Source organism: Strigops habroptila, chromosome 14 (assembly GCF_004027225.2).
Source record: "Strigops habroptila isolate Jane chromosome 14, bStrHab1.2.pri, whole genome shotgun sequence".
In the NCBI taxonomy this organism is placed as follows: Eukaryota; Metazoa; Chordata; class Aves; order Psittaciformes; family Psittacidae; genus Strigops; species Strigops habroptila.
The window spans coordinates 1,612,638-1,638,214 of record NC_044290.2 but is presented as its reverse complement, the minus strand read 5'-3'; the positions used below and the strand labels follow the sequence as shown (position 1 = coordinate 1,638,214).

Here is a 25,577-nt window from a genome sequence, read left to right as displayed (position 1 = left end):
GGTTTCTCTCAGTGGTGGGGAATGGGATCCTTTGGGCTGAAGAGCACTGGGAAACAAGAGGAAGGTCTTTCAGAAAAGCTGCCCTTTTCTCATGCTATGTGGGACATGCCCAAGGTCAATGAGTCCTAATGGTGTGAGGATCCAGAGAAAGCACAGCCTGATGTGAAGAGGTTGGGCAGACCCTAGTGGAAGATGAGTATCTCTTGGAGAAAACAGAGCTGGCCAGAGGTGGTAAGTAATTCCCAAGAGGACTTTCAGCTTAGACATATAGAATCGTAGAATAGTTTGGGTTGGAAGGGACCTTCAAAGATCATCTGGTCCAACCCCCCTGCAATGAGCAGGAACATCTACAACTAGATCATAGAATAGTTAGGGTTGGAAAGGACCTTAAGATCATCTAATTCCAACCACACACTAAACCATGTCAGGTTGCCCATATGTCCTGCTTATGTATAGCTTTTCAGAAGAAAGGCTCTCCTGAGTGCATTGCCCTAGTGCTTTTTCCCTGCAGCCCAACACTGAGCTGTTGGACCAAGTCTCAGTCTCTTTCCTTTGTTCCTTCATCCTTTGCTGTATAAGATGTTACATCACCCTGACCCAGTCGCTGCACTTGACCATGAGCGGAGCACCCGCGGGCCCTGCAGGCACCGGCAAGACAGAGACTACGAAAGATTTGGGGCGAGCCCTGGGCATCATGGTGTATGTGTTCAACTGCTCTGAGCAGATGGACTACAAGGTACTACTCCCACCTCAGCCCTGGTACCATCACATGGAGCTTGGGGATGCTCAGGGCCCGATGGAACATGATGGATAAGTGTATTCCAGCTGACATTGCTTTGGTCCACCACCTCTCCTCAAATCTCTGCTGCGCTCCTTTCTGCTGAACACCTTTTTATCCTCCTCACTTTTCTTCTCTAAGACTCGCACAAGGTTCTTCAGGAGGCACAGACCCAAACTGTGTTCTGTGCCTCGTTACACCTTCCCATTCCCTTCTGGAGTTAGATTCCATATGAAATACTTCCAAAATTTTGGCCTGTTTGGTTGAGACAGAGGCTGTGCTGATATTTTGATGCTGGTCATTTCTTACAGAACCCCAGACTGGTTTGGGTGGAAGGGACCTTAAAGCTCATCCAGTTCCAACCCCCTGCCATGGGCAGGGACACCTTCCACTAGAGCAGGTTGCTCCAAGCCCCTGTGTCCAACCTGTCCTTGAACACTGCCAGGGATGGGGCAGCCACAGCTTCTCTGGGCACCCTGTGCCAGCGCCTCAGCACCCTCACAGGGAAGAACTTCCTCCTTTCCTATTTCTTCTTATTTTTTCCTGGCATGGGAAGGGACCTGTCCTGCTTTTCTCAGGATCCTCTCCTAGAACAAGACCAAAACATGCTGAACCTTCAGCCACTGCAGAACGCTGAACTGTTGGGCTGAGTCTTGCTCTGGGTACAAGCATTTTGGGAGACTTGCATCATATTTCCTTCCCTCCTGGGTCCTCCTGGGAGTTGGGGCCAAGGTAACTCAGCACAGGTGACCTTTAAATGAAACCAGTGCACAGAGCTATTGAGAAAGTGCAATTAGCAAATCAAGTGGCAAACGGCAGAGCTATAAATATTATAATTGAGTTGTGCCTGCTGGTTCCATACCCACAATAGGCTGCAAATGGCTATAAATAAACAGGCTGGGAAATCAAATCCTTGATTCCAGTTGTGATTTCAGTCTTGTCATTTTCTTTTTCTCTTCCAGTCTTGTGGGAATATTTACAAAGGCCTTTCCCAGACAGGAGCCTGGGGCTGTTTTGATGAGTTTAACAGGATCTCAGTTGAGGTCCTCTCTGTGGTTGCTGTACAGGTAAGTGGAGAAATGCTTGCAAATAACTACAAACAGGGCACAGCCATGGTGCAGCCTTTGGAGCCCGGGTAAAGATGGAAAGTGCCTGTTTCCGGTTTCAGTTCCATGTGTAGGCAGGTGGGGAATTACATCCCAAGATTAAGCACCTGCATATTACAGCACTGACAAAATGTAGCATTTTTGTCTCTTCTTTTCTTTCTGCAGTTGCAACGTTTGTGTTGAGGCAGTTCTTTACGGCATCTTCCCCCAGAGCAGTGCACACTATGGCTTTGTACCTGCTCCTCCTGAGGAAGACACTGGTGTCATTAATATGCTGTGGGATAACTGCAGCATATCACCTCAGGGAGGAGAGCTGTCTTGGCAGGCTGAGTAGCCCTAAGTCATGTAGGGAATAATTTTCATGGAGGGGAAGAGAAGTGGTTGGGGCAGATCCATGGCCTGCCAGGCTTATGGGGGTTATTTATTGTCTCGGTCAGGCACAAGTTGTGTGTCATATTCAACAAGTAGGATTGTATTCAAGATTAATGTTGACTTTTGACATGGGCCTATAGGGACAGGCCAAGGGGAATGGCTTTAACCTGCCAGAGGGGAGATCGAGATGAGCTCTGAGGCAGAAGCTCTTCCCTGTGAGGGTGCTGAGGCGCTGGCACAGACTTTTCCCAGAGAAGCTGTGGCTGCCCCTGGCAGTGTTCAAGGCCAGGGTGGACACAGGGGCTTGGAGCAACCTGCTGTAGTGGAAGGTGTCCCTGCCCGTGGCAGGGCTTGGAACTGGATGAGCTTTCAGGTCTCTTCAACAGAAACCATTCTATTAATCTGAGTGGATTTGAGGTGCCAGCGCCTCAGCACCCTCACAGGGAAGAACTTCTTCCTTATATCTAACCTGAACTTTCTGTGTTTAAGTTTAAACCCATTTGCCTTTGTCCTATCACTACAGTCTCTGGTGAAGAGAAGTGCTGGAGAGTCTTGTTCTCTGGTGCTTATATATAATCTGGCACATTCCCACCTCCTTCCCTTCCTCTTACTGACCCACGAGGAAACGTGGAGGTGTTTTACATAGGCCAAAGGACTGCAGGAGGAGAGATGCTCCATACCCTGCTCCTATCTGCCCCAGGAGTAGTGAGGGGACACCCAAGGTGCAAATCCCTTATGGCAGGAGGTGAAATCCTGGAGCAGTCCAGGTATAACCACAGGGCAGCAGTGAGAGCAGGCCCTGCTACTGCTTCTGGCCCTTGCTTTGAAGGAGAGCTATGTGATTGCTTTCCAGATCCTATATCTCAGTGGTATCCTCTGGAAATGCCAGTTAAATTCAGCTCCCAGGGGAGTTTGAGCAGAGGGTGGATGCTCAACTGCACTGTCCAGACCAAGACAGCTGTTACATGGGTAGAACTGAAAGTTTTGAGCCTTGGTGGACTTCAAATTGAGGTGCCAAAGTATCTTGAGTTCTTCTGGACCCAGCTGTAGCTGAGTGCGGGTTTTAGGGTCCCAGTGTCTGACTAAGGTGCTGAATTCTTCCTAGACCCCCTTTTGGGTTTGGCATTGCAGAAAGAAGGATCTAGAGCCCGGAAGTTTCTACACTTTCATAAATGTTTCAGTCAAAGGCGTTGTTCTGAACCCCTCCATGAACTCCTCACTCTTCTCATCTCTCTTTCACTTGTAATTGGTACCTTACGTGACGTCCCAAAGAAGCCCCAGGCAGGAAGAGGAGTTTATGTATTGTTCCCTCTCAATTTCTTTTCCATCAGGATCTAGTTGAAAGTTGTCATTGGAAAAAAAAGTCTTTGAGGATCTTAAAATGAAAAAGGAAGCTGAACAAAAGCAGCCCAGATATGACTCAACTGCTAATGATTCCCTCGCTCCTGGCTGGAGCGCAGCATCTGAAGGAAGCAGCCTGGCTGTCATTCCATCATCATGTCTCCTGGCTGCTATTAGGAGTTGTAACCATGGTGATGTTTAATTGGCTGTCTTAGTCATGCAGCTAATGTCGGTATAGTTCCTTCCAGAGAAAGGATCGATTAATTGCTTAACGTTAAGATAGCAAAGAGCAGTAGGGTTAGAGGAGTGAATAGAGAGAGATTTCTCCCTCACTGAAGTGCTGTGATCTGGCTTTAATAAACTTGCTCTCCTTGGAAGGAGGGAGTTTTTGTCTTTTGCAATCAGGCGAATACAAAAGACAATACATTAGTGAGTGGAGATGTCACGGGAGGTCTTACGGCTTCTTCCTTGTGGGTTTGGTTTTAAATTAAGCATCTGATGTCCCCAAGTCTTTAAAAGCAACATCAAGTGAGCAGTTTGCAATTGAACTGAGGCCAAGCTTATTGGGAAATGCTGCTCCTTTTCTGGGCCCAGCCAAGGTCCAGAGCAGGCACAGGAGAGTTTTGGGTTGTGATGCAGAGCAGTGGTGTGTGGGGAGAGTGAAGAGGGGTGAAGGGAGTTGGGGCCTGCATTATGTCAGACTCTTGGGCTGCATTTGGGTGCTGGCTGCGTTGTGGATGTTTGGCCAGCCCCGAATCTCATCTCAGGTGTTTGGCCTCCTGCTGGGTTGGGAGGTTAAGAGATGATTCAGCTTTTGGTGGTGGTTTTGTTGTGAGATGTGCTGAGAAGTGTTCCACAGGTGATGTCAGCAGCCAAGGTGACACGGGGGCAGCTTTGGAGTCATTTACTTCTCCTGAACTGCTCTTCCTTACCCAAGTCCATCATTGTCTTCTCAACCAATGGTGCAAATTCTTGCAACTCCTTTGCACTTTGCCCAGTCTGTCCAGCATTCTTTTGTGCTTTGTCAGAGTTTGATTGTGAAGAGAGATTAATGCTGCCACACAGATCTTCTCCAAGCAGTGTACAAAGCTAGATATGGTCACTAAAAAGCCAAAACAAAACAGGGATAACCCCCTAAGATGGGGCCAAGTGTAAGGAAAGCAGCACTGTTGTCTGGTTCATAACACCAATGCTATAACACTGTCTTGGTTCCTAGGTGAAATGTGTGCAGGATGCAGTAAGGGAGAAGAAGAAATCCTTCAATTTTCTTGGAGAAGACATTAGCTTAGTTCCCTCAGTAGGCATTTTCATCACCATGAACCCTGGCTATGCAGGACGAACTGAGCTACCTGAGAATTTAAAAGCTCTCTTCAGGTGAGTCCAGGTCAAGGTTTGTCACCTGTATTATAACAATGGCAGAAATTGTCTTTTGGAACATCCAGGCTTGTCTTCATTTCTTTGGGGAATTCCCTTGTGTTGGGGATTTGCAGATGGTTTCAGCCTTGTGCAACTGCTGGACTCTGCAGTCTTTTCTTGTCTGTCTCTTTAGGCCGTGCGCGATGGTTGTGCCAGACTTTGAGCTGATCTGTGAGATTATGTTGGTGGCTGAGGGATTCATTGAGGCCCGGGCACTGGCCAGGAAGTTCATCACCCTGTACCAGCTCTGCAAAGAGCTCCTGTCCAAACAGGTGAGCCCCTTCTGTGGCTGGATGGTGCAATGAAGTCTGGTGGTCTCCAAAATCAGCAGGAACGTGGCACTGCCACTCACCTCCATGGCGGAAGCTTCACAGCTGCTATTGCACTAGCTTCTGGGAGAGGAGAAGGTTTGTGATCATCAGAGCAATGACATTTTTGAACTGCTTTACTTAAAGAATCTGCCAGGACAAAAGCATTTGGCCAGGTGCATTAATGGGAGAGATTTTCCAATGGGCTCAAAAGACACCACGTTTGGAGTAGTATCCAGTGACCCTTTACTTTCCAGTCTCTTGGTTCCTATTGATTCTCTTGTCTGCAAGGGGCTTATGATGTCCATCCCACCTGTGAGGGAGTTCCCTGTCATGTCAGGTGTTGATGTGGTAGGGTCACTTCCAATGCAAAGCTCTAATTCATCAGATTTTCCCTTGTCATCATTTACATAGATCAAACCTGGGTCCAGAGAAGAGTTGAATCAGGACTCCAGGTGAAAAACCTGATCTTGGCTGTGCCAGCATGAGGCTGGGTGGGAGATGCTTGTCACAGAAGCTTTGTGCTGTGTCTTAGAGGTCTTGGTGGAAGCTGTGGTCTCCCACACAACGCAGTCGGCTCTTGAGCTGTGCTCTGGAGGGTCTTAACACAGAGAAATATAAAGAGTTTCTTGTTGGCTTGAGAGGTCTTCTCATGCCTCTTTGTAATTCTTTTCAGCAATGTCCTTACTGGCCTCTGCTAGTGGGACCAAACCTGTCTGGTAATCTTGTCATGGGCAGGATGGAGAAACTTGACTGTTTGGGGCCTTATAATGGACCAACAACTCTTTCACCTTGGTAGCTCCTGCACATCCAGGGGTCTGGCTCACTTTGCTTTAGCTGTTTTGTGATTGAGGTGACAAAAATTGTTTAGGTCTCTAGAGCGCAAGTCCTGCTGCTGTCTCAGTGCCAACTCTGAGCACACCTGAGGGTATGAACAGCTGAATTATTTGACTCTTTAATACTGTTCCTGATGGGAATCTCACCTGCTGAAATGGAAATGGGGTAACTCAGGCTGGTGGAGGTCTCTGGCCGCAATGCAAATAGCAGGTTTGGGTGTAGTGCTGACATGTCTGGCTGGTTCTTTCCCCTGCATGGTGTTGTACTCTCTAAACATAAACTCATCCCTCCTTTTGTTTTCCTTCTTTGCTTTTTCACCTGTTCAGGATCACTACGACTGGGGCTTACGTGCGATCAAGTCAGTGCTGGTTGTCGCCGGCTCCCTCAAGCGAGGTGACCCAGAGCGACCCGAAGAGCAGGTTCTGATGCGCTCACTTCGTGACTTCAACATCCCCAAGATTGTGACCGATGACGTGCCGGTGTTCATGGGGCTGATTGGGGACCTTTTCCCTGCTCTGGATGTACCTCGGAAGCGTGACCTGAACTTTGAGTCATTGGTGAGGCAAGCTGTGCTGGACCTCCAGCTGCAGGCTGAGGACAACTTCATACTCAAAGTAAGGCTAAGTGATCTTCTGCTGTACCTACCTCACCATCCATCACTTGGGTTTTGTCAACCACCTTTGCTTTTACAAAGATGGCTCTGCATAATGTTCTTCTTGAGGCAAACTTTTATAGAGGCTGTGGATTCTTAGCTTCTCAGTACAAGAAAGACAAGGAGCTACTGGAGAGGGTCCAGCGGAGGCCACAAGGATGCTCAGGGGTCTGGAACATCTCTCTTATGAGGAGAGGTTGCGGGAGCGAGGCCTGGTTAGTCTAGAGAAGAGCAAACTGAGAGGGGATCTCATCAATGCAGATCAGTATTGCAAAAGAGGGTGCCAGGAGGATGGTGCCAGACTCTTCAGTGGTGCCCAGCAACAGGACAAGGAGCAATGGCCATAAACTAAAACACAAAAAGTTTCACCTCAACATGAGGAAGAACTTCTTTCCGTTGAGGGTGGCAGAGCACTGGAACAGGCTGCCAAGGGGTGTTGTGGAGTCTCCCTCTCTGGAGACATTCAAAGGGGTAAACTCTTGTAGGATTAGGGAAGTGTGGCCTCTGGAGAACAGAGCCTCATCAGCTGTTGGCCATCAGATGGAAATAGTGCTGGAGGTTTGGCTGCAGGCTGAGGCTTTCACCCACTGTAATTATAGAGTAGTGAGGCCAAGCCCAGTGTCAAATCCCTTTGCCTCTGTGCCACATCTTTCTAAAGAAAAGCAGCAATGGGAGCAATGTAGATCTGACCTTCAGTTTATCATCTCTGTCTAAACCTGGGAGTGTTCTTCCTCAGGTGGTGCAGCTGGAGGAGCTGCTCACGGTCCGTCACTCTGTCTTCGTGGTGGGTAACGCAGGCACGGGCAAGTCTCAGGTGATGAAATCCCTCAACAAGACTTACCAGCTAATGAAGCGACGTCCTGTCTGGACAGACCTCAACCCCAAAGCAGTCACCAATGATGAGCTTTTTGGCATCATTAACCCAGCAACCAGAGAATGGAAAGATGGTAAATGGCTTTTCATGATGAAATCTGTAGATAAAGGATATTTTCATGAATTTCCTGAGCAGCAGCAGGATGACTGGTTCTTTGTGTGCAGGTCTGAAGGCCCAGGCGCTCATAGCCTTGTGAGAGTTTGTTGCTGAAAGAATACACAGGATGTTTTAGCATCATCAAATGGGAAGGGTAGCATAAACCTGCTTTATTTGGGTTCAAACTTAAACAGGGGACATTTAGGTTGCATATAAGGCAGAAGTTGTTCCCTGTGAGGGTGCTGAGGCGCTGGCACAGGGTGCCCAGAGAAGCTGTGGCTGCCCCATCCCTGGCAGTGTTCAAGGCCAGGTTGGACACAGGGGCTTGGAGCAACCTGCTCTAGTGGAAGGTGTCCCTGTCCATGGCAGGGGGTTGGAGCTGGATGAGCTTTAAGCTCCCTTCCAACACAAACCAGTCAGGGATTCAATGATTCTATCCCATTGCCATAAGAATAATTATTGTGTCCATTAATACCAACACTTACCAGTTCCTGAATGGGCAGGCAGTTCTTTGGGGTTGGCTGGACTGGTGATGGCAGAAAGTTCCCTTTTGCCCTATGGTGTGCACTGGGGCACCCCAGAATATGCCCTCCCCAAGTTTCCATACCTGGTAGCACACATGCAGCAGCCTTGAAGTGGTGTTTTTCCAGTTAATGTTGCTGCCCAGTCTGTCTAGCACACCAGCATTTGCCAGTCTGTTGATCCTGATTGCTCCTGAGGAAAATCAGATGAGCATTAAAAACCCGCTGAAAGATTACAGAAGTCTGGAGTGGAAGTGCTCAGTTGTGACTAATGGGTGAAGGCAGCTTCGATTTCCGTGTGCGGCTGGTTTGGAGGTGTGGGAGGTAAGGGAAGATGTTGCCATAAATCATCCTTGGCCAGAAGCCTGCCAGATGAACTGCCGCGCTCCGACCCTGGCCCCCGCGGGGGACCCCTCCTGACCTCCTGCTTTGCTCCAGTGCCAGGGTTAATGTCTTTTTAATTGTAATTAGGGACCCTAAATCAAAGTGACAAGGGGGAGGTGGGGGATGCAGCCTGAGCTCTGTGCAGTGGCTGCAGGTCAGGGCTGCTGATGGGACATCTTACAAGAGGCTGTCCAGTGGTTTCTAGCCTAGAACATTCAAGGGAGCTTATGGAGCTCCAAGCTGAGGTTTCAAGGCATATATTTTCTGCATGAACCATTCCTTAAAATGTTGTTTCTTGTTGTCAAAGACCAGCAAGGTACTTGTCACCCCAGCCTATTGGGAGATGATGTGTCCCCTCCTGGATCAGCCCCTTTTCCTCCTCTTTCATCCTGTCACTCCTTTCATTATCAGCAGTTGAAAGGGTTATACATGTTAGGTGGTGAAAGGTCCCACAAGGGAATCCTAAATTTGTTCTTTGTAGAACCAAGCTCTTCTTTTAAATCCCAAGCTCTTGAGATCTCTGTGCTGTGGGTGCACAGTTAGGGGAGAAGCGCTTTTCTCTCTGCTGCTGCTCTGGTGCGTATGAGGCAACCATTGATGCTCTAAGCAAGTAGTTATTTCTGATACTAATGATGCTGGAGCAGCTTCCAAGGCATGTGTCCAATGTGTCAGGAGCTGAATTGAGGCAGAGCCAGTGAAATGTAATGGGGTTTTTTGACCCCTCTCTGAATGGGATACCTGTTTCAGATGAGCTGTTCTGCTTTTGTTGTACTTGGTCTTCAGTCATAGAATGCCACTAGTGGTTTCTCACCTGGATCCCAAAGACATAGCTTGTCCTGAAGAGAAAAAAGAGTGTGTCACAAATCACCAAAAGAGGCTTTTTTTGTAACATTTGCCTCTTATTTTATCGTGAGGAGCAGCATCTCCCCAGGTATTCATGAGGAGAGGAGAGCAATAGTTTTGTGGAGTTTGCATTTGCCCTGCAGTGCTGCTGCTCTGTTCCCAGCCTTCTTGCTCTTCTTAACATTCATTATTTACTCCCCTTGAGACACTGTATCCTCTCTGTCTCCTTGATTTTACTGACAGTTTGTTCTGTCATTCAATGTCATCCTGTGCTTGTTCTCCCTTCAATCTCTCTAAAGCCATGGCCCAGCATTTAATGCATCTTGATTTCCCTGATATCCTTTCAGCCACAAAAAAACATGTAGAAGAATTTCCAAGGCATATTCAGATGGTTTTCTCTGCAATGTGTAATTCATGCCTTCTTTTGCCTCTGAGTATCTGCTCTTCACTTTTCTCCTCCCTGATGATTCTTGGTGGGAATGAAGCTCTTACATAGGTCTGTAGTCATTTTCAGTGGTGGTAACTGATAATGCAGACTAGACGCACATTATGAGATAGCGATGGATAGGTACAGATGTAAAGAGTTTTGAATGCTGAAGAGGAAAACATTAATTAGGATCATTTTTAGTAAACTGCTAGAGAAAACTGTTGGTGAGGTGGCAACTTCAGTGTTCATCAGCAAATTCCTGTTCCCCTCCCAGGACTGTTTTCATCCATCATGCGAGAGCTGGCCAACATCACACATGATGGTCCCAAGTGGATGGTGCTAGATGGAGATATTGATCCGATGTGGATTGAATCTCTTAATACTGTGATGGATGATAATAAGGTAATGAAGATAAGTCAAAGAGGGGATATTCCTTGACTGCATGGTGTGGTTCAGCCTGGGAGAAATGCAGATGCTGCAATAACACCCCCTAAAATAATGCAATTGTGTTTCTTCACATGTACCAAACAGTGCATAAAGAAAACGGTGCATGAGTGACATAGCTCAAAGCATGTTTTCATTGGAATTCCCCTTTCCTGGAGCATCAGGCTCATGAGTAACCACAAATGTCCTGCTCGTAACTTTAGGCCCTTTAAAAATAGAGCAGGGTCATAATCCTTCACCTTTTTTCCCCACCCTGAGGGGGTGTTGTGGGTCATGGAAGAGAGAAGGATTTTTCTACTGTCTGTTAGAAACCACCTGCTGGCAGCAACCAAGCTTTTTAGTGTAAAGTGCTGAATGCTTTTCATTCCTATTCTTGAGGGAGGAGTTAGTCAGTCTGTCTGTCTGTCTGTGTGCCACATGCAGGTGCTGACCCTCGCAAGCAATGAGAGAATCCCTCTGAACCCAACGATGAGGCTGGTCTTTGAGATCAGCCACCTGCGCACAGCCACTCCAGCCACTGTGTCCAGAGCGGGTGAGTCCTGGCCCGAGCTTCACACTGGGGCTTCAGGATCCATGCAAAGTAGGATCCTGAAGTAGGATCCTGAAGTAGGATCCACTGCCATTAACCAGTCTTTTGTTGGCCAACTTGGTCCCTCTTGAAAGCTCCCAGGGTAGGTTCTTGAAGCACGTAGACAGACAGAGGATCCTGACCCCAAATCCATATGGGAAGCTGTCATCATCTTGGAGATTTGTCCAGAGCTTTCTGACTGTTGATGAGTGATCATGGCTTCAGTGTTGCCACAAGAGTGGTCCTGTTGTGCAAAGCTCTGTATTGACTTGATGAGGAGAGGGACAGTCTCTATCCCAAAAAGCTCCTGATCTTCCGGAGAAGTGCGTGAAACATGGGAAAGGGAATGAAGATGTCCCCTAGTCTTACATATGGGGAAATGGGGCCCAGAGCAGTAGCATGACTTGGGCAAGAACATGTTCTGAATTTGAGGCAGGGTCAAGAAAGGTGTCCTGGTTTCCTGAGTGAAGTCTCTTCACTGTTAATGTTCCTACTTTGCAGTGGAGAGGGGAGGGTGGGTAGTTAATGGGGCACCAAGGCATGTTTGATGGGGTTTTATTTGAGTGAAAGTAGCTGAGAAATTCTGCTGGAGAAAAGGAACAGTTGCTTCTCCGACCTTACTACATGTTCTCTCTTACTTTGGGCCTAAAGGCATCCTGTACATCAACCCATCAGATCTGGGCTGGAATCCCCCAGTGAGCAGTTGGATTGACAGGCGGGAGATCCAGTCTGAGAGAGCCAACCTGACCATTCTGTTTGACAAGTACCTGCCAACTTGCCTGGACACCCTCAGGACAAGGTACCATCGAGGACTAGCTCTGCTGGCAAGGGCAAGGGGACACAGCTGTGCTGTGCTGCACTTGGCATGGGTGGCTGGTGTCCTCCTTGCCCCTGAGAGCCCTGAGCATCACTGGCTTAAGCTCAGAGAAACAACGGGCCCTGGTGCTCCTTAGCTTGAGCTAGGTGCAAAGTGGTGCCCACAGAGAAGTTGTTCTTGCTTATCATCGTGTGAGACAGCTCTCTTATGTTATGGGGAGGACTGGCCAAAGTAGAGTCCCAACAAACTGAAGTAAGGGATTTTCTCCTGGACTCTGCTTGCTTCCTATAATTGCATCTTCATTTAAAAACCTCCATAATTTAAAATCAAATCAGTGTATAGTTGAGCATGGGAGATTTCAACCACAATGGGAATGTGTCGGAAGGAGCTGCTTTAGTGACAGCAGTGGTCTTTTGAGGTAGGAGTTAGGCATCCTACTAGGGAGCTGCTCTCTGAGTGACCAAGCTGGTTACAGCTGTTGGCAGCAAAGTCCATGAGACATTTCCCACTCCATTTGCTAAACGTTGTGTCAGACCATGACATGCACAGGATTAGCTGCAGGCAGCCCCAAGCAGAGTGTTTTGGTAGCTTGCTTAATTCAGAAATTGTAGAACCGACCTTTCCAATAGCTATCATTACTTTATGGAGGACTTGAGTGCTGCTACAGTATTAGTTTGGAATTCTGTAAGTGAAGCTTAAATGAATGTAAAATGGCAAGATGAAAGGTTTTATTTGATGACTCTTCTATTTGACCGCATTTGAAGTGCTCGTTCGCGCAGGAAATCACAGCCTTTAGCACATCTTCCATTTTACTTCTTTCAAGAGGATCAAAGTTTTAAAATGCTTCAAACTTCTGATTACTGTTATTACTTGTGTATGTGCCGGGGCCAGTAGGTCTGCGGGAGAGGAGGGATGTTCTCTTTACTGCTGTACCAGGGAGTAAGACACGCACTGCTGACAAGTAAAATGCTTTGAAAAAGCATTTCCAGCCTTGCCTGCCTGGGTTCTGAAAAACTGTGTTGCTGGACATTTCCATCCCTTAGGTTTAAGAAAATTATTCCCATTCCTGAGCAGAGTATGGTTCAGATGTTGTGCTACCTCCTGGAATGCCTCCTGACGGAGGAGAACACACCTCCCGACTGTCCCAAGGAGCTTTATGAACTTTACTTCGTCTTTGCTGCTGTCTGGGCTTTTGGTGGATCAATGTTTCAAGACCAGGTAAGAAAGAAAATACCACTTCAGCATCTCTTATGCAGGCCATTTACATAGTGCTATTACCAGTGATACTGTTTTCCTGGGGGTCTCATGTAGGTGATAATAAACTAGAAACCTGAATGCAACAACTCCTTTTCATGAAAGACCTTGTTATGTAGAGTGTAACACCAGAGGAGAAGGGCTGTGAGGGGTCAAGTGATGAAGGCAGAGGGATGTTTGCTTATCACAGAATCCCAGACTGGTTTGGGTTGAAAGGACCTTAAAGCTCATCCAGTTCCAACCCCGTGCCACGGGCAGGGACACCTTCCACTAGAGCAGGTTGCTCCAAGCCCCTGTGTCCAACCTGGCCTTGAACACTGCCAGGGATGGGGCAGCCACAGCTTCTCTGGGCACCCTGTGCCAGCGCCTCAGCACCCTTGCAGGGAAGAATTTCTTCCTTCCTGTTTCACTTTGAACCCATCACCGCTACAGTTCCTGATGAAGAGTCCATCTCCAGCATCCTTGTAGCCCCCTTCAGACACTGGAAGCTGCTCTGAGGTCTCCACGCAGCTTCTCTTCTTCAGGCTGAACAGCCCCAACTTTTCCAGCCTTTATATGGAGGTGCTGCACTCCCCTTATCATCTGCGTGGCCCAGTTTAATTTATAGAGGCCTGTGGATGTGCATAATGTGATCAAATGAAGACTGACTTATCAGATTAATATATCAATGAAGCAGTCTTCCATCCATCTGACTGTGCAGGTAGATATTGAGCCACAAAACCAGTCAGTGCTTTGTCACCGCTGACTTTTATTAAACATAGCTGGATGTAAAGGATCAGCTATCCTTAATTTCTGATAGAGGTACCTGGAAAGAGGGGTGGTCATCAGGGCAGGATGGGCTTCAGGATGTGCTTCCACTGAAGTGGAAGTAGACCATGGCTCTGCTCTTTGCTGGGAGCATGCTGGTGAGGTTGAGGTTCGTGGCGGTAGGTGCTCAGCTTGAACTCCCTCTGGCAGCCTGCTTCTGGGGGTCTGTGGCATGAGCTGCTGGGCTCAGTCAAGTGCTTGGAGGATGGATGTCCACACCCAGGACTGTAGGGCTGGAGGGCACAATCTGGAGACCAAGATCTTCTTGGACCAGGAGGATTAATCAGGCAGTGGTTCACTAGTGCCATCTCCGATGTTCAAACTACGCTCGTGTCCAAGACGCAGAGGAAGACAGGGCACTACTCTCCATGCTGCTTCCCACAGCGTGTCTGTGCTGTGGATTGTTACTGTCAGCCTCTGAATTCATCTGCTTGCATTAGACAAGGGGGATGTGATCTCTTGCATTGTGATGTTGTTAGAAGACAGTTTTCTCAAGGTCAGCATTTGGTACTGAACATTTTCAGCCACCTTTCAGGTCCTGGTCCTTAAAACATGGGAGAAGCACAGACATCTCCAGCCAGGCTGAAACACATCTGCTTGGTGGGAGCTGTAGCATGTGAAAAACAGCAACCTTGGGAAGGATCTTCTCCAGGCTTGCCTGGGAAAAACAGAGTTGTCTAAGAGCACATGTAGCATGTGAAGAGCTGGGTTTTGAGTACCAGGTTTTCAGGGAGTAGCACAGGGTCTGCCTGGCTCCCTGGGGAGGAATGGCAGGGGCACATGTGCCCAGGAATGTGCTGCAGGGTCACAGCATCCCTCTGGGAGCTTTGTCTTGGAGGCTGGACCCTGCGTTGCTGCTTGTGATGCTCTGTAAATGTCAGGAGTGTGGGGATGCAGCAGCCTGAGCGAGGGGAAGCCGGATGAAAAATGATCCAATATAAAATCTGTTTATTGCTCTCCATTGAAGGTGCCCTTCGTGATGACCTTTTGCTGCTGAAATGTCAGGAGAAACAGTCTGGAAGGCTTCCAGCTACTCCATGCTTGGTGGTGGGGAGTGAGGGCCCCTGGATAAAACCAGATGATAGATTTGCCATTTCCAGGCTCTGAAATTAGCAGAAATCCATATGGGCTTTGTATTAAAGAAGCAGTTTGAGTTCAACACTGCTCTGGCAATAGAGCTGGGGCTGGAGCAGTTCCACTCAACTGCTCGGCTGGCGGGGGTGGGCAGCCCCTCGCATTGCAGCTGCAGGCAGTTTGCCTCTGCAGGGTTAAAGGCACCCTTGTGAGAAAGCTTTTAGCAGTGCTGCATGTCCCCCTCCGCTGCTGCTCTGCTGCTGGTGCCGAGGAGTTAGAACCACAGGAGAAGGGAGAAAAATGGTTCTTCTGCTTCTCTGAATAGCACGGGACTGCAAAAGCATGAGTACCAATAACGTGCTTTTTCAGATCCTCTGGGCTTGTGATGGCTGGTGGCCCACGAGGCTCTACAGAGGACAGTTGGTTCAGTTCAGCTTCTAATCCAGGTTTCCTGTTGGAGGCTGAGCAGTCTATGGGCAAAGTGTTGGTGGCCTGGGAAAGCACGTTGAATGGCTGTGGGGAGGAGACGCCTGCAGATGCCCCAGGAACTGTCAGAACAGCACATTATGTATTTCACAGCCATCTTTCTAACAGCACTTTCCCCCTTCTTCTCCCACCCCCTTCTCCCCAGGCAGGAGTCTGTAGTCCCCATTGTCTGCATGGGAAGGTGTTCAGGCTGCGTGACTGGCCCAGTGTCATATAGGAGACCTGGGCCAGGGGACTAAGCACATTTTGCAAGTCCTGACCCAGCATCTGAAGCAAAACTGACCCCCCAGCTCTTGAAAAATAATCAGGTGCTCCAAAATCTCCATGGATGGGAAGATATAATGGGGACAGACAAGGAAGTGGGTGCTTCCAGGATGAAACGGCAGCACAGAAACACAAAGGGGCATGGTCCCTCTCTGCTGCTTTGGTACATGGGTGTCTCCAATCTGGCTTCTCCTAAACATTGTGGCCTGAAAGAGGCTGGAAGACAAAACCTAAGTATTAATAGAGGGGTGTGATTTATGAGGAAAGGCTTTAGTATGCATGCTTTGACTACCCATGACCACAGATGTGGATAGATGTTGTGTCCTTGTCTGCCGGAAGAAGCAGAATCAATCAAGGGGTCTGTTTAGTCATGGGCACGTATTTCTCTTTTTCAAATTGATCCATCTATCTAATCTCAGACATACGAAGAGTGATCAACACAGAGGATGAATTATTTAAGGGAATAAATAGGCATGATGAGAAGAAATGAAGAAAATGAAAAATTAGGCTTAATAATAGGAAAAGGGATAAGATCGTCATGGAATGGAATGTATTTAAGGACTAATCCCGCTCTGGTGGCCTGGGAAAGGTAACATTCTCCAGCATTAATGACTTTCTCCAGATCAGCATATTTTCTCCACTTACTCTCTTGCAGCTTGTGGACCACAGAGTGGAGTTCAGCAAGTGGTGGGTGACAGAATTCAAGACCATCAAGTTTCCTTCTCAGGGCACAGTCTTTGACTTTTACATCGATCCAGAAACAAAGAAGTTTGAGCCTTGGTCTAAACTTATTCCCCAGTTCGAATTTGATCCAGAAATGCCATTACAGGTACGTGAACCTCGCATGCATTTGATCTGGGAGGAGTACACGTGGTTTAGTATATGGACATTTCAGTGAGGTCCCATTAAAGGTCAAGCACTTCATAATAAGGATGGCTTCTTTATGAGGTACAACTAAATTAGCCAGCTTTCTTTACAGTGCTTTGACTGTGAAGATACATCCTCCATCCATCTTCCAAATATGAGTGATGTACATGAGGGGCAGGCTCAAAGCCACCCAGTGACCCCAGAGCTGGTGTGCCCAGGGTGCAGGATGGGGGGAATTTGTCCTTCAGAGAGAAGCAGGATGTGAGACAATGTAGTCATAAAGCATTGAGACACCATGTCATCATTCTGCATGGCTGAAAATAGAGCTGGTTTTGTGATCTGGACACAAAATGAGCCTTTCTGCAGGTAGTGAATTGTGTTTGCCAGCTCTGCTTTTCTTTCCTTTTACAAGTGCCACAGTGAGCAGCTGGCTGCTAAAAATTCTTCCCATTTTAAGAAAACGTGTGTTTGTGGGGAGATGCAGATGCTGCTCCAGCATCCAGCTCTCCAGGTTTCCTCTGTACAGTTTGATTTTAAGGGCTCCCTTCCTAGTGCAATCTAGAAACTGGGGCCACCTCTTTCATTCCTGGCTCTCCTACTTTGACTTCTTCCCAGAAGGTGGCTGTGGGGTTGTGGCAGGTACGGGGACACTCACCTGCTCCTTCTGCCCCTTTCAGGCTTGCCTGGTGCCCACCACTGAGACCGTCCGCGTACGGTACTTCATGGACCGGCTCCTGGAGCGCCGGCACCCGGTGATGCTGGTGGGCAATGCCGGCACGGGCAAGTCTGTGCTGGTGGGGGACAAGCTGTCCTCACTGGACACGGATGCCTATGTGGTGAAGAAGGTCCCGTTTAACTACTACACCACCTCTGCCATGCTGCAAGGTAAGGCAATGGCTGAGTCACAGCACTTCTGCCCAGCAGGTTACCAAATTCCTGGGGTATCCAGGGGTTCGGAGCGGGCTGTGTGCTGTGGGGCTCAGGGGAAGGCCTGTGGGAGAGCTGCCTCTGTTGTCTGTGGGCATTGCACTGACACCCACAGGCTCTTAATGCCCACTGTGAAACCCTCAGGCCAGCAGATCCCTGGTTTCGTGGAAGGTGGCATTTTCCATCGTGAGGATTTGAGTTCTGAACACCATGACTCTGGCTCAGGGCTGTGCCAAAGCACATGCTTATATCTGCTGCTGTTTTGTACAGCACACAGCTTGTACTTGACTTGAGGTGTGTCTTTAAGATGCTTGAATTTAAGCCCATGCTGAATAGGATGGGTTTCTTGGCTGAGACCTAAACTGTCCTCAGGGTGCAATGACAGGAATTGCATCCCAATTACCAGTGAGGATGGTGCTAATGCATATGTGCAACCTGTAAGCCAGGGCTGCCAGTTCCTTGTGCTGTCCTTGGTTTCCTGCCACAGCCCATCGTGCTCCTGTGGAGGAAGTCCTCCACCCCCAAGGGCACAGGACTTACTGCCCTTGTGGGGCTCAGAGTCCCAGGGAATTGCTGCCCCTGGGGAAGTCCATAAGAATATCGCTGATGAGGATTTGACACATCAGTGAAAAGTGAAGTTTAAGACCAAGATAAGGTCACTTTTGTTATGTGTTGTCTTCAGAGCTGAAAAGAAAGAAGGGAATTATTGAAAAGTGGCTCATTTTGGAATGGTTTTTTTTCGCTTTAAGTCAACCTAAAGAGAGATAAAATAATTTGTTACATGTGTTTATGAACCAGCAATAAAACAACCTCGTTTGTTTTAAGTTGAATGGTTCACAGTGAACCAAAGTGCTTCCTTTATGTAGCTTGCTTGACCCAAATGTCCTGAAGTCCTTTTACTTCCCCAGCCCTATAAGGGACCACCATTTGCCCAGAGAAGCTGTGGCTGCCCCATCCCTGGCAGTGTTCAAGGCCAGGTTGGACACAGGGGCTTGGAGCAACCTGCTCTAGTGGAAGGTGTCCCTGCCCATGGCAGGGGGTTGGAACTGGTTGTCCTGTTTGAGCTTAAAATTGCCCTCTGGGGCTGACCCGCTTGCAGAGAGGTAACTTCACAGGCTCAGCCCATGATGAGTAACCTGGGGCTATGTTGTGGGGCCGCTTCCTGGGGTAGGTTTGAAGGGTGTCTAGTCTTGCTGGTGCCCACCCTCCCAGGCTCTCCTGCCCGTCCCCATCAGCCCATGGGATGGTGCCTGTGCCTCTGCCCACAGTGTGAATGCAGATTATTTGGGTTACATGTCCTTTAAGCAAAAACCTTGGATAAAATCTCACCTTTCGGCCAATCCTGCAGCCCTGAGAGGTGTGATGGTTATAGCCTGTGGGAGGTTATAGCCTCCCCTTCCCCTTCCCAGGCGCCCCTTTTCTTTCCCTCCCTGTGTGGGGTCTCTGAGCTGAGCTGTCTGTCTGTGCACCCAGCTGCCTGGGGGGTGGGAATGTGCCCTCATTCATCTCCATCAGGGTGGGTGAGTGTGTGCAGATGTTGAGATTGATGCCAGCAGCCCTGGCAGCACGTCCCTATTTACTCTGGCTGTGAGCGATGGGCTGAGACAGCGACTTTCTTCCTCTGCAGAGAGGAGCATGTAATCTTGTGTGTAGATGAAGATGTGGCTGTGAGATTTGCATTGGGAAGCATGATTTATACTGCTCGGCCTGGTGCCCTGCTGCTCATTTTTTACAGTTAATTTGTCCCTCTCTGTGTGGTTTGTCAGTTGGTTTTTCTCCCCAGCAGCACCTCTTTAAATGTGTAAAACATGGATGCAAAGCAGCTTTGGAGTTATTTCTTATTTTTCCTTAAAAAAACATCCCAATTTCCTAGACAAGGTGCCTGTTGGTGCAGAGATTTGTAAGGTGCAGAGTGTGCACCCTTCATGGGAAGCACAGGTATGTGGTTCAAATCGTCCCTGTGGCTCCTGTGGTTACAGAATTGCCATCTGCAGAGGGGTTTTTAACCAGACACACTCTCTGTCCAAGCTCGGGGCCGGTTCGGAGATTTTCTTTGGTGTTTTGTGACTGAATCTCCCCCTCTTTGTGTGGCATTTGGTGCAGTCTCAGCCCATTGCCCTAGAAGACCCCCAGCCTGCTGCTCTCCCTGCTTTGTGCCCTCTTGGACCTTTGCTCCTCCTTGCTCCTCTATCATATGTATCCCTGGCTTCTATCATTCAGCACCTTCTACTCCAGATCTGCCTTGAGAAAGCTGCCATAAATTTTGGGTGTTTTTCCCCTCTCTTGACCAGGACCCAGCAGGCAAGAGTAGCCACATTAAGTCTCATTTGCAGTGATTCTTTCAGTGCTGATTTGAGTGTGCCAGGTTCTCAGAGACAGAGACATGGACCCTTTATTAACACTGTGAGATACAGCTTTGAATTAAAATGCAACTTTCATGTCACTTGATCCCCAGTAATTGCATTTCAGTGTGATGAATCTCCTGCATACTTGTTTAACCTCAAAAAGGGCTGATTTTCTATGTTAATGAAGGCCTCATTAAATTGAAATTAAATGCTTATTTGAAACACTTAATTTAACTTGCTACCAGAAACTTCAAATATTGTAGGTTTATGGAAGGGGGAGGGAAACTCCACTGAGGAAAGATCCATCGTTCTTTTCCTGAGCACAATTCATGCCTTTGTGCAGCAACGCTCCATGACAAGAAATCAGCTCAATTTTGAGGAGTGGGAGAGACAACCTGTCTGCAAAGCACTGGAGCAGTGAAAAGTGCTGTGATCTGAACAAAACCCAGCGTATAATCATTCTTTAATCAGTTTTGCCCATGATAAGGAATGCCTTAAGCGTACGTTTTCACAAGGAGACTTGAATAAGAATTCCCAGTCCCATTTCCATTTGCCAGACTTCCCTAATGACGAGGAATTGCTCCTTCCCGTGCTGCTTTGCAGTACCTTAATAGAATCATATAGAATCCCAGACTGGTTTGGGTTGAAGGGAACTTAAAGCTCATCCAGTTCTAACCCCCTGCCACGGGCAGGGACACCTTCCACTAGAGCAGGTTGCTCCAAGCCCCTGTGTCCAACCTGGCCTTGAACACTGCCAGGGATGGGGCAGCCACAGCTTCTCTGGGCACCCTGTGCCAGCGCCTCAGCACCCTCACAGGGAAGAACTTCTTCCTTATGTCTAACCTGAACTTCCCCTGTTTCAGTTTGAACCCATCACCCCTTGTCCTATCACCTAAAACTGTGTAAATGAAATTCTTCCTCCATCTTCAGGAGAGCTCTGAGCCCCAGGGAGTGAGGATGGTCTCCAAGCGAGCACACAGCAGAAAGCCCATCCCAGGCTCTGGGCAGAGGAGAGCTCTTCTGTTTGCTTTTCCTCTTACTGAGTCAGTAAAGGTTGCTGGAGCTGCAATCAAAGGAATCAATAAGCTACAAAGCACGATGTGCAGCAGCGTGGGGTGGTTTTGATCAAATACCAGCCCAGCTTTATAAATATTCCCCACATTTTATAATTCAGAGCAACACGTAACCCCAGCCTTGTGCTAAAGGAAATGAAAACCTTCCAAAGCTTTGAAATGAGAAACTTTTCTCCATGCTTTCTCTTGCTCAAACATAGCCCTACTTAAAACTAAGTGGTCATTTGGCAACTCGTGTTGGAATTGAGCCTTCTCGCATTATCTGGAGGTTTGAGTAGTGCTGGGGATGGCATCAGGGAACTTGTGGGTATTTGGTACATTGATACAAATAATATTATTTGGATTGTTCTGAATATGTGCAGGGATTTGGCCCCAAAATCAGCTATTTCTTTTGTTTGAAGAGGCAAAAAATGCACTTACAGTCACAAAATCAGCTTTGCTCATGGGCTTCTGTGCCCAGAGCTCTCCCTGTTCCTCCCCAGTGCCCAGCCACTGCTGCCCGTGTCGCTGGGGCAGGCAGCAAAGGATGTTCACTGCTCTGCTATACAGATCGAAATAATACCAGCAAGCAAGATTTAGTTTAAAAAACTTATCCAGACGGGATTCAAAAGGCTTTATCTTGCCTGAAAAGCTTTTGTTTGCTCTGAAGTAGATGTGTTTTGGAGCTGTACTGTATTTGGTTTGCTGTATTGTATTTGGGTTGCTGTATTTGGTTTGAAAGGAGGAATTGAGAGCGCTCTGATTTGGGTCGTGTCAGACTGCAAAGCTGCCCAAGGGTCCCTGGCAGCCCCATGCAGGGCTCTCAGCTGCTCTATGGCTGCACTTTGGTGACAGCCACCATGCTGAGATGGGACTGAGACCACCTCTCTTCCTCCTCACAGAGCAATAACCAGCTCAGTTGCCAGCTGGAGGGGGCCGGGGGCTGCGAGATGAGCCCTGCCTGTCCTGTGCATGGCTCAGGAGGTACAACACAGCACAGTGCTGAGCTTTGCTCCTCTGCTCCACACAGGGGTGCTTGAGAAGCCTCTGGATAAAAAGGCCGGCAGGAATTACGGCCCTCCGGGCACCAAGAAGCTCGTGTACTTCATCGATGATCTCAACATGCCTGAGGTGGACGCTTACGGGACCGTGCAGCCCCATACACTCATCAGGCAGCACCTGGACTACGGCCACTGGTAGGAAGTTGCTTGGGCTTGGTTGTCCAAGAACTTTTTGCTCATCTGCATGAACATGTTCATCACCTGTTGGGGATGGGATTTGAGACAAAGTCACGTCACGGCTCCCTCTTCCCACCCTGTGTTTGCCATCGCATCCTGCTGGGCTGGAGCTTGCTGGAGGCCCTGGGTGAGCATTGTGCACCCTCAGGGTTTCCCCTGTCCTCAGCAAACAAGCCTGGCCGAGAGGAGCTTTGCTCTGCTCTTGCTTGTCACTGTGGTCCCAGTGTGCAGCCTGCCAGGGGAGCGCAATGCTCAGCCTCTGTGCCCTGTGGTGCTGGCCATGGACTTGGCCTCGGCTGGATGAACCCCGCTGTGAGCACTTTATGCTGTTTTCAGTCAGGCAGCAGCAACAAGCGTTTTCTAGGCAATGTGAAGAGAAACCAGTGGCTGTTTTGGAAGGAGGTTGGTGCATTTTACACCATAGCTGGCAGCGCTGTATGGGATAGGAATATTTGCAGCAATCCCTGTAGGGAATACAGGGCAATTTCCGATCTCAGCCGTGTGCACACCTGAGCTTGGCCAAACACTTCCCGAGTATGGAGACAGTGGAGCGGAGGCAGAAATGTGGATGTGGGGAAGCCAGGCAGACAGAGGGCTTTGCTGGTTGATGGGAGCATTGGAGGCATGGGGGGTGCAGCATGTCCCATGTCCCCTCCCAGGCATGTCCAGGCTTTCTGCCCATGCTCTTGGCAGTGTCTGCCAGGGTGTTGCACACTCAGTGCTCCCTCTTGTAGCCTGGTGGGGTGCAGCTCACCCCAGGCACAGTGGGCAAAGCTCACTGCTATACCTGGGCTGCCTGGGCCTCAGTGGTAACCCTGCTGGTCCTGCTCCTGGGCTGCACCCCTGGCTCCACCAGCAGCCTCCCCATCCTTCCCATGCAGGGAGCCTGCTTGTCCCTGTCCCAGGCTGGCCCAAACCAGAGGCACTCCTGTGTTTTTCTGCAGTTTCCATGCAAGTGATGGGTACAACCTGAGGGCTTTGCTCAGTGCTTGTGACTAGCTGATAGAAATAGCAGCTGCAGGCTGTTGAAGCTGAAAGGTTTCCACCACAAGCAGGACTCCTGTGCCAGGCCATGGACAGACATGCAGGCAAGCCTGTGCCCTGCCTTGGGGAGAAGCACAACTTGACCCTCCTGAAGACAAGTGGACGTTGACCCCTCCTTGCCCCGAGGAGAGGCAGTGGCTGTTGCTCACAGGTTGTGGTCACTGCTGCTGTTTGCTTCTGCCCAAAGGTACGACAGGACCAAGCTGTCGCTGAAGGAGATCAGGAATGTGCAGTACGTGTCGTGCATGAACCCGACCGCGGGGAGCTTCACCATCAACCCTCGGCTGCAGGTACGTGTCGTGGGGCTTATTTTGTGGTGGGTTATTTAAGCATGAGGCTGGAGGAAACCCAGCACATCACAGAGTCACAGAATGGTCTGTGTTGGAAAGGACCTTAAGATCATGCAGTTCCAACCCCCTGCCGACGCCTCACATTAGATTGTGTTGCCCAAAGCTCTGTCCAGCTTGGTATCCTGCATATCCTGCTGTCATGTTGTCAGTAGAAATGGCATGAATCTCTCCAGTGACTGTAATTGCTAATGGTAAAGCAGCAGACCTTTTCCCTACTTTGTTTTTCCTCACATTCTGCTGCTCAGTCAGTGGAAGAAGCCACAAGTTGCCAGTCAGCTGAACAGCTGCTTTCAGGACAGTCATCTGGTTCATACAGACCTCCATTTAGCTGATATTTACCCCTGGAACACAGTTCATTAAAGCCTTTTGGTTTCTATAATTTCCTGATGGAGCTGGCAGTACATTCTCATTAAAAAGAGGTGGTGGTGAAACTCCAACAAAGAAACCCCCCCCAAACCAACCCAAAACCAGTGCAAATGCTCATGGTAACAGAAGTATAGGTTTGGTAAGAGATCTTAAACCTCAGGGTTTGATTTTGGGGAGCTGTGAGGCTCAACCTGGGTCATTAGAGCTGGTTATTATGTTGCTTACCCTTCCTCCAGCCATGGGGCAGATCCTGGTTAGAGGTAACCTGGCTGTTCCCTGTGCCTGCAGATCAAAGGCACTGAGCAGGACCTGTTGGCTTCCTAAGAGGGACAATCAGCAGCAAGAGGGACAGTGCCCTTCCCAGCAGCATGGCAGATGTTTGCTGTGCTGTAGGATGCGGCTTGGCACTAGGCAGTAGTGGAGAACACCCTGAGACAGGGTACCCATTGAAGAGCAGCTGTAACTCGGTGGGGCTGCAGGGACAGATCCTGCTGTGGCTGTTGGGGAGCCTGGATCCTGATCCTCATGGACAAACCTCCTCGCCAGATTGAGCCCAGGCCCTGGCTCCTCTTTAGCAAGCTGTGATGTTAAAATAAAGCGTCCTCTGGCTGCATATGGAATCTTCTCTGTCTGCAAGTTCCAAATCAATAAAGGAGTCTTCTGGGAGGTGGCACCTTCCAGGGGCTGTTCCTAACAGAGACAGTGACTGGTTTTCATCAGAGGGCAGTTGGACCTTCAGAGCCCTTCAATGGCCTGAATTTCCAGCAGAGCAGCTGTGAAATGCTGTTGAGCATCCCTTGGGGTTTTTGTGGTTTTGAATCCCTGCATCATTCTCAAGCCGAAAGATGTCCCTTGCCAACTGTCCTCTGCTGCAAAATTGGAAGAGGGAAATAGCCTTGTTCAGGTGGACTGCAAGCCATGGAATCATAGAGGCTTGGAAGTGACCTCAAAAAATCCCTTAGTCCAACCTTGCGTGGGGAAGGGATCCCAGATGACATTATCTAGCACTGTGTCCAATCACATCAAGTCCCCACGGGCATTCTGCTTGAGAGGTAGTTGTCCACCCTTCTGACCTTCCCATGTCTTCTTCTCCTCAGCGTCACTTCTGCGTCTTCGCTCTCTCCATCCCTGGCCAGGAGGCCTTGTCCAGGATCTACAGCACCATTTTAATGCAGCACCTGACGAGTGGCAGTTTCCCAGAGGCTGTGCAGAAGTCAGCTCAGCAGCTGGTTGCCCTCGCTCTGCGACTGCATCAGAAAGTAGCTGCCACTTTCCTGCCAACAGCCATTAAGTTCCACTATGTTTTCAACCTGAGAGACTTCTCCAATATCTTCCAAGTAAGTGCAGCTGCTGTCCCGTGGCACTTGGAGCTTGTCCCAGTGCTGTGGAAGGCTTTGGACCTGTGTTCCTCTGGCCCAGCTGGCCTTGGTGAGCAAACACAGTGACATAGCATGTGTCCCCCCTAGTAAAGGGGGTGACTTTGGGCCATTCCCTAATTCCTGGTTGATTTTGGACAGATTCCAGAGCCATCACTCATGACTTTGAGGAGCACCAGTTAGAAGCTTATTGACTTTCCAGTCTCCTGTGGTCGATGGGGAGGGATGACTAGTTCCAGAAAGAGGTGCAGGTTTGGAGTGGGTTGAAATGCTCTCTGCCTGTAGGAGCTTTTGCCTCCTGACTTAATGAGGTGGCTGTTCCTGAGTGTGGTGGAGCTAGGCT

At 48.9% G+C, this 25,577-nt stretch overlaps 1 protein-coding gene across 1 annotated transcript in view; it reads left to right on the top strand.

Annotated features, from left to right (window-relative positions):
* DNAH9 (dynein axonemal heavy chain 9) overlaps positions 1-25,577 on the top strand; it is a 167,645-nt gene that overhangs the window by 33,675 nt on the left and 108,393 nt on the right. The window contains exons 23-37 of the mRNA XM_030506447.1: positions 580-736; positions 1,741-1,845; positions 4,814-4,971; positions 5,147-5,285; positions 6,485-6,772; positions 7,547-7,757; positions 10,230-10,357; positions 10,823-10,931; positions 11,619-11,766; positions 12,828-13,002; positions 16,325-16,498; positions 17,214-17,421; positions 21,891-22,056; positions 23,330-23,432; positions 24,956-25,195. Coding sequence (XP_030362307.1) covers positions 580-736; positions 1,741-1,845; positions 4,814-4,971; positions 5,147-5,285; positions 6,485-6,772; positions 7,547-7,757; positions 10,230-10,357; positions 10,823-10,931; positions 11,619-11,766; positions 12,828-13,002; positions 16,325-16,498; positions 17,214-17,421; positions 21,891-22,056; positions 23,330-23,432; positions 24,956-25,195 — 2,509 coding nt within the window. The remainder of the gene's footprint in view (positions 1-579; positions 737-1,740; positions 1,846-4,813; positions 4,972-5,146; positions 5,286-6,484; positions 6,773-7,546; positions 7,758-10,229; positions 10,358-10,822; positions 10,932-11,618; positions 11,767-12,827; positions 13,003-16,324; positions 16,499-17,213; positions 17,422-21,890; positions 22,057-23,329; positions 23,433-24,955; positions 25,196-25,577) is intronic.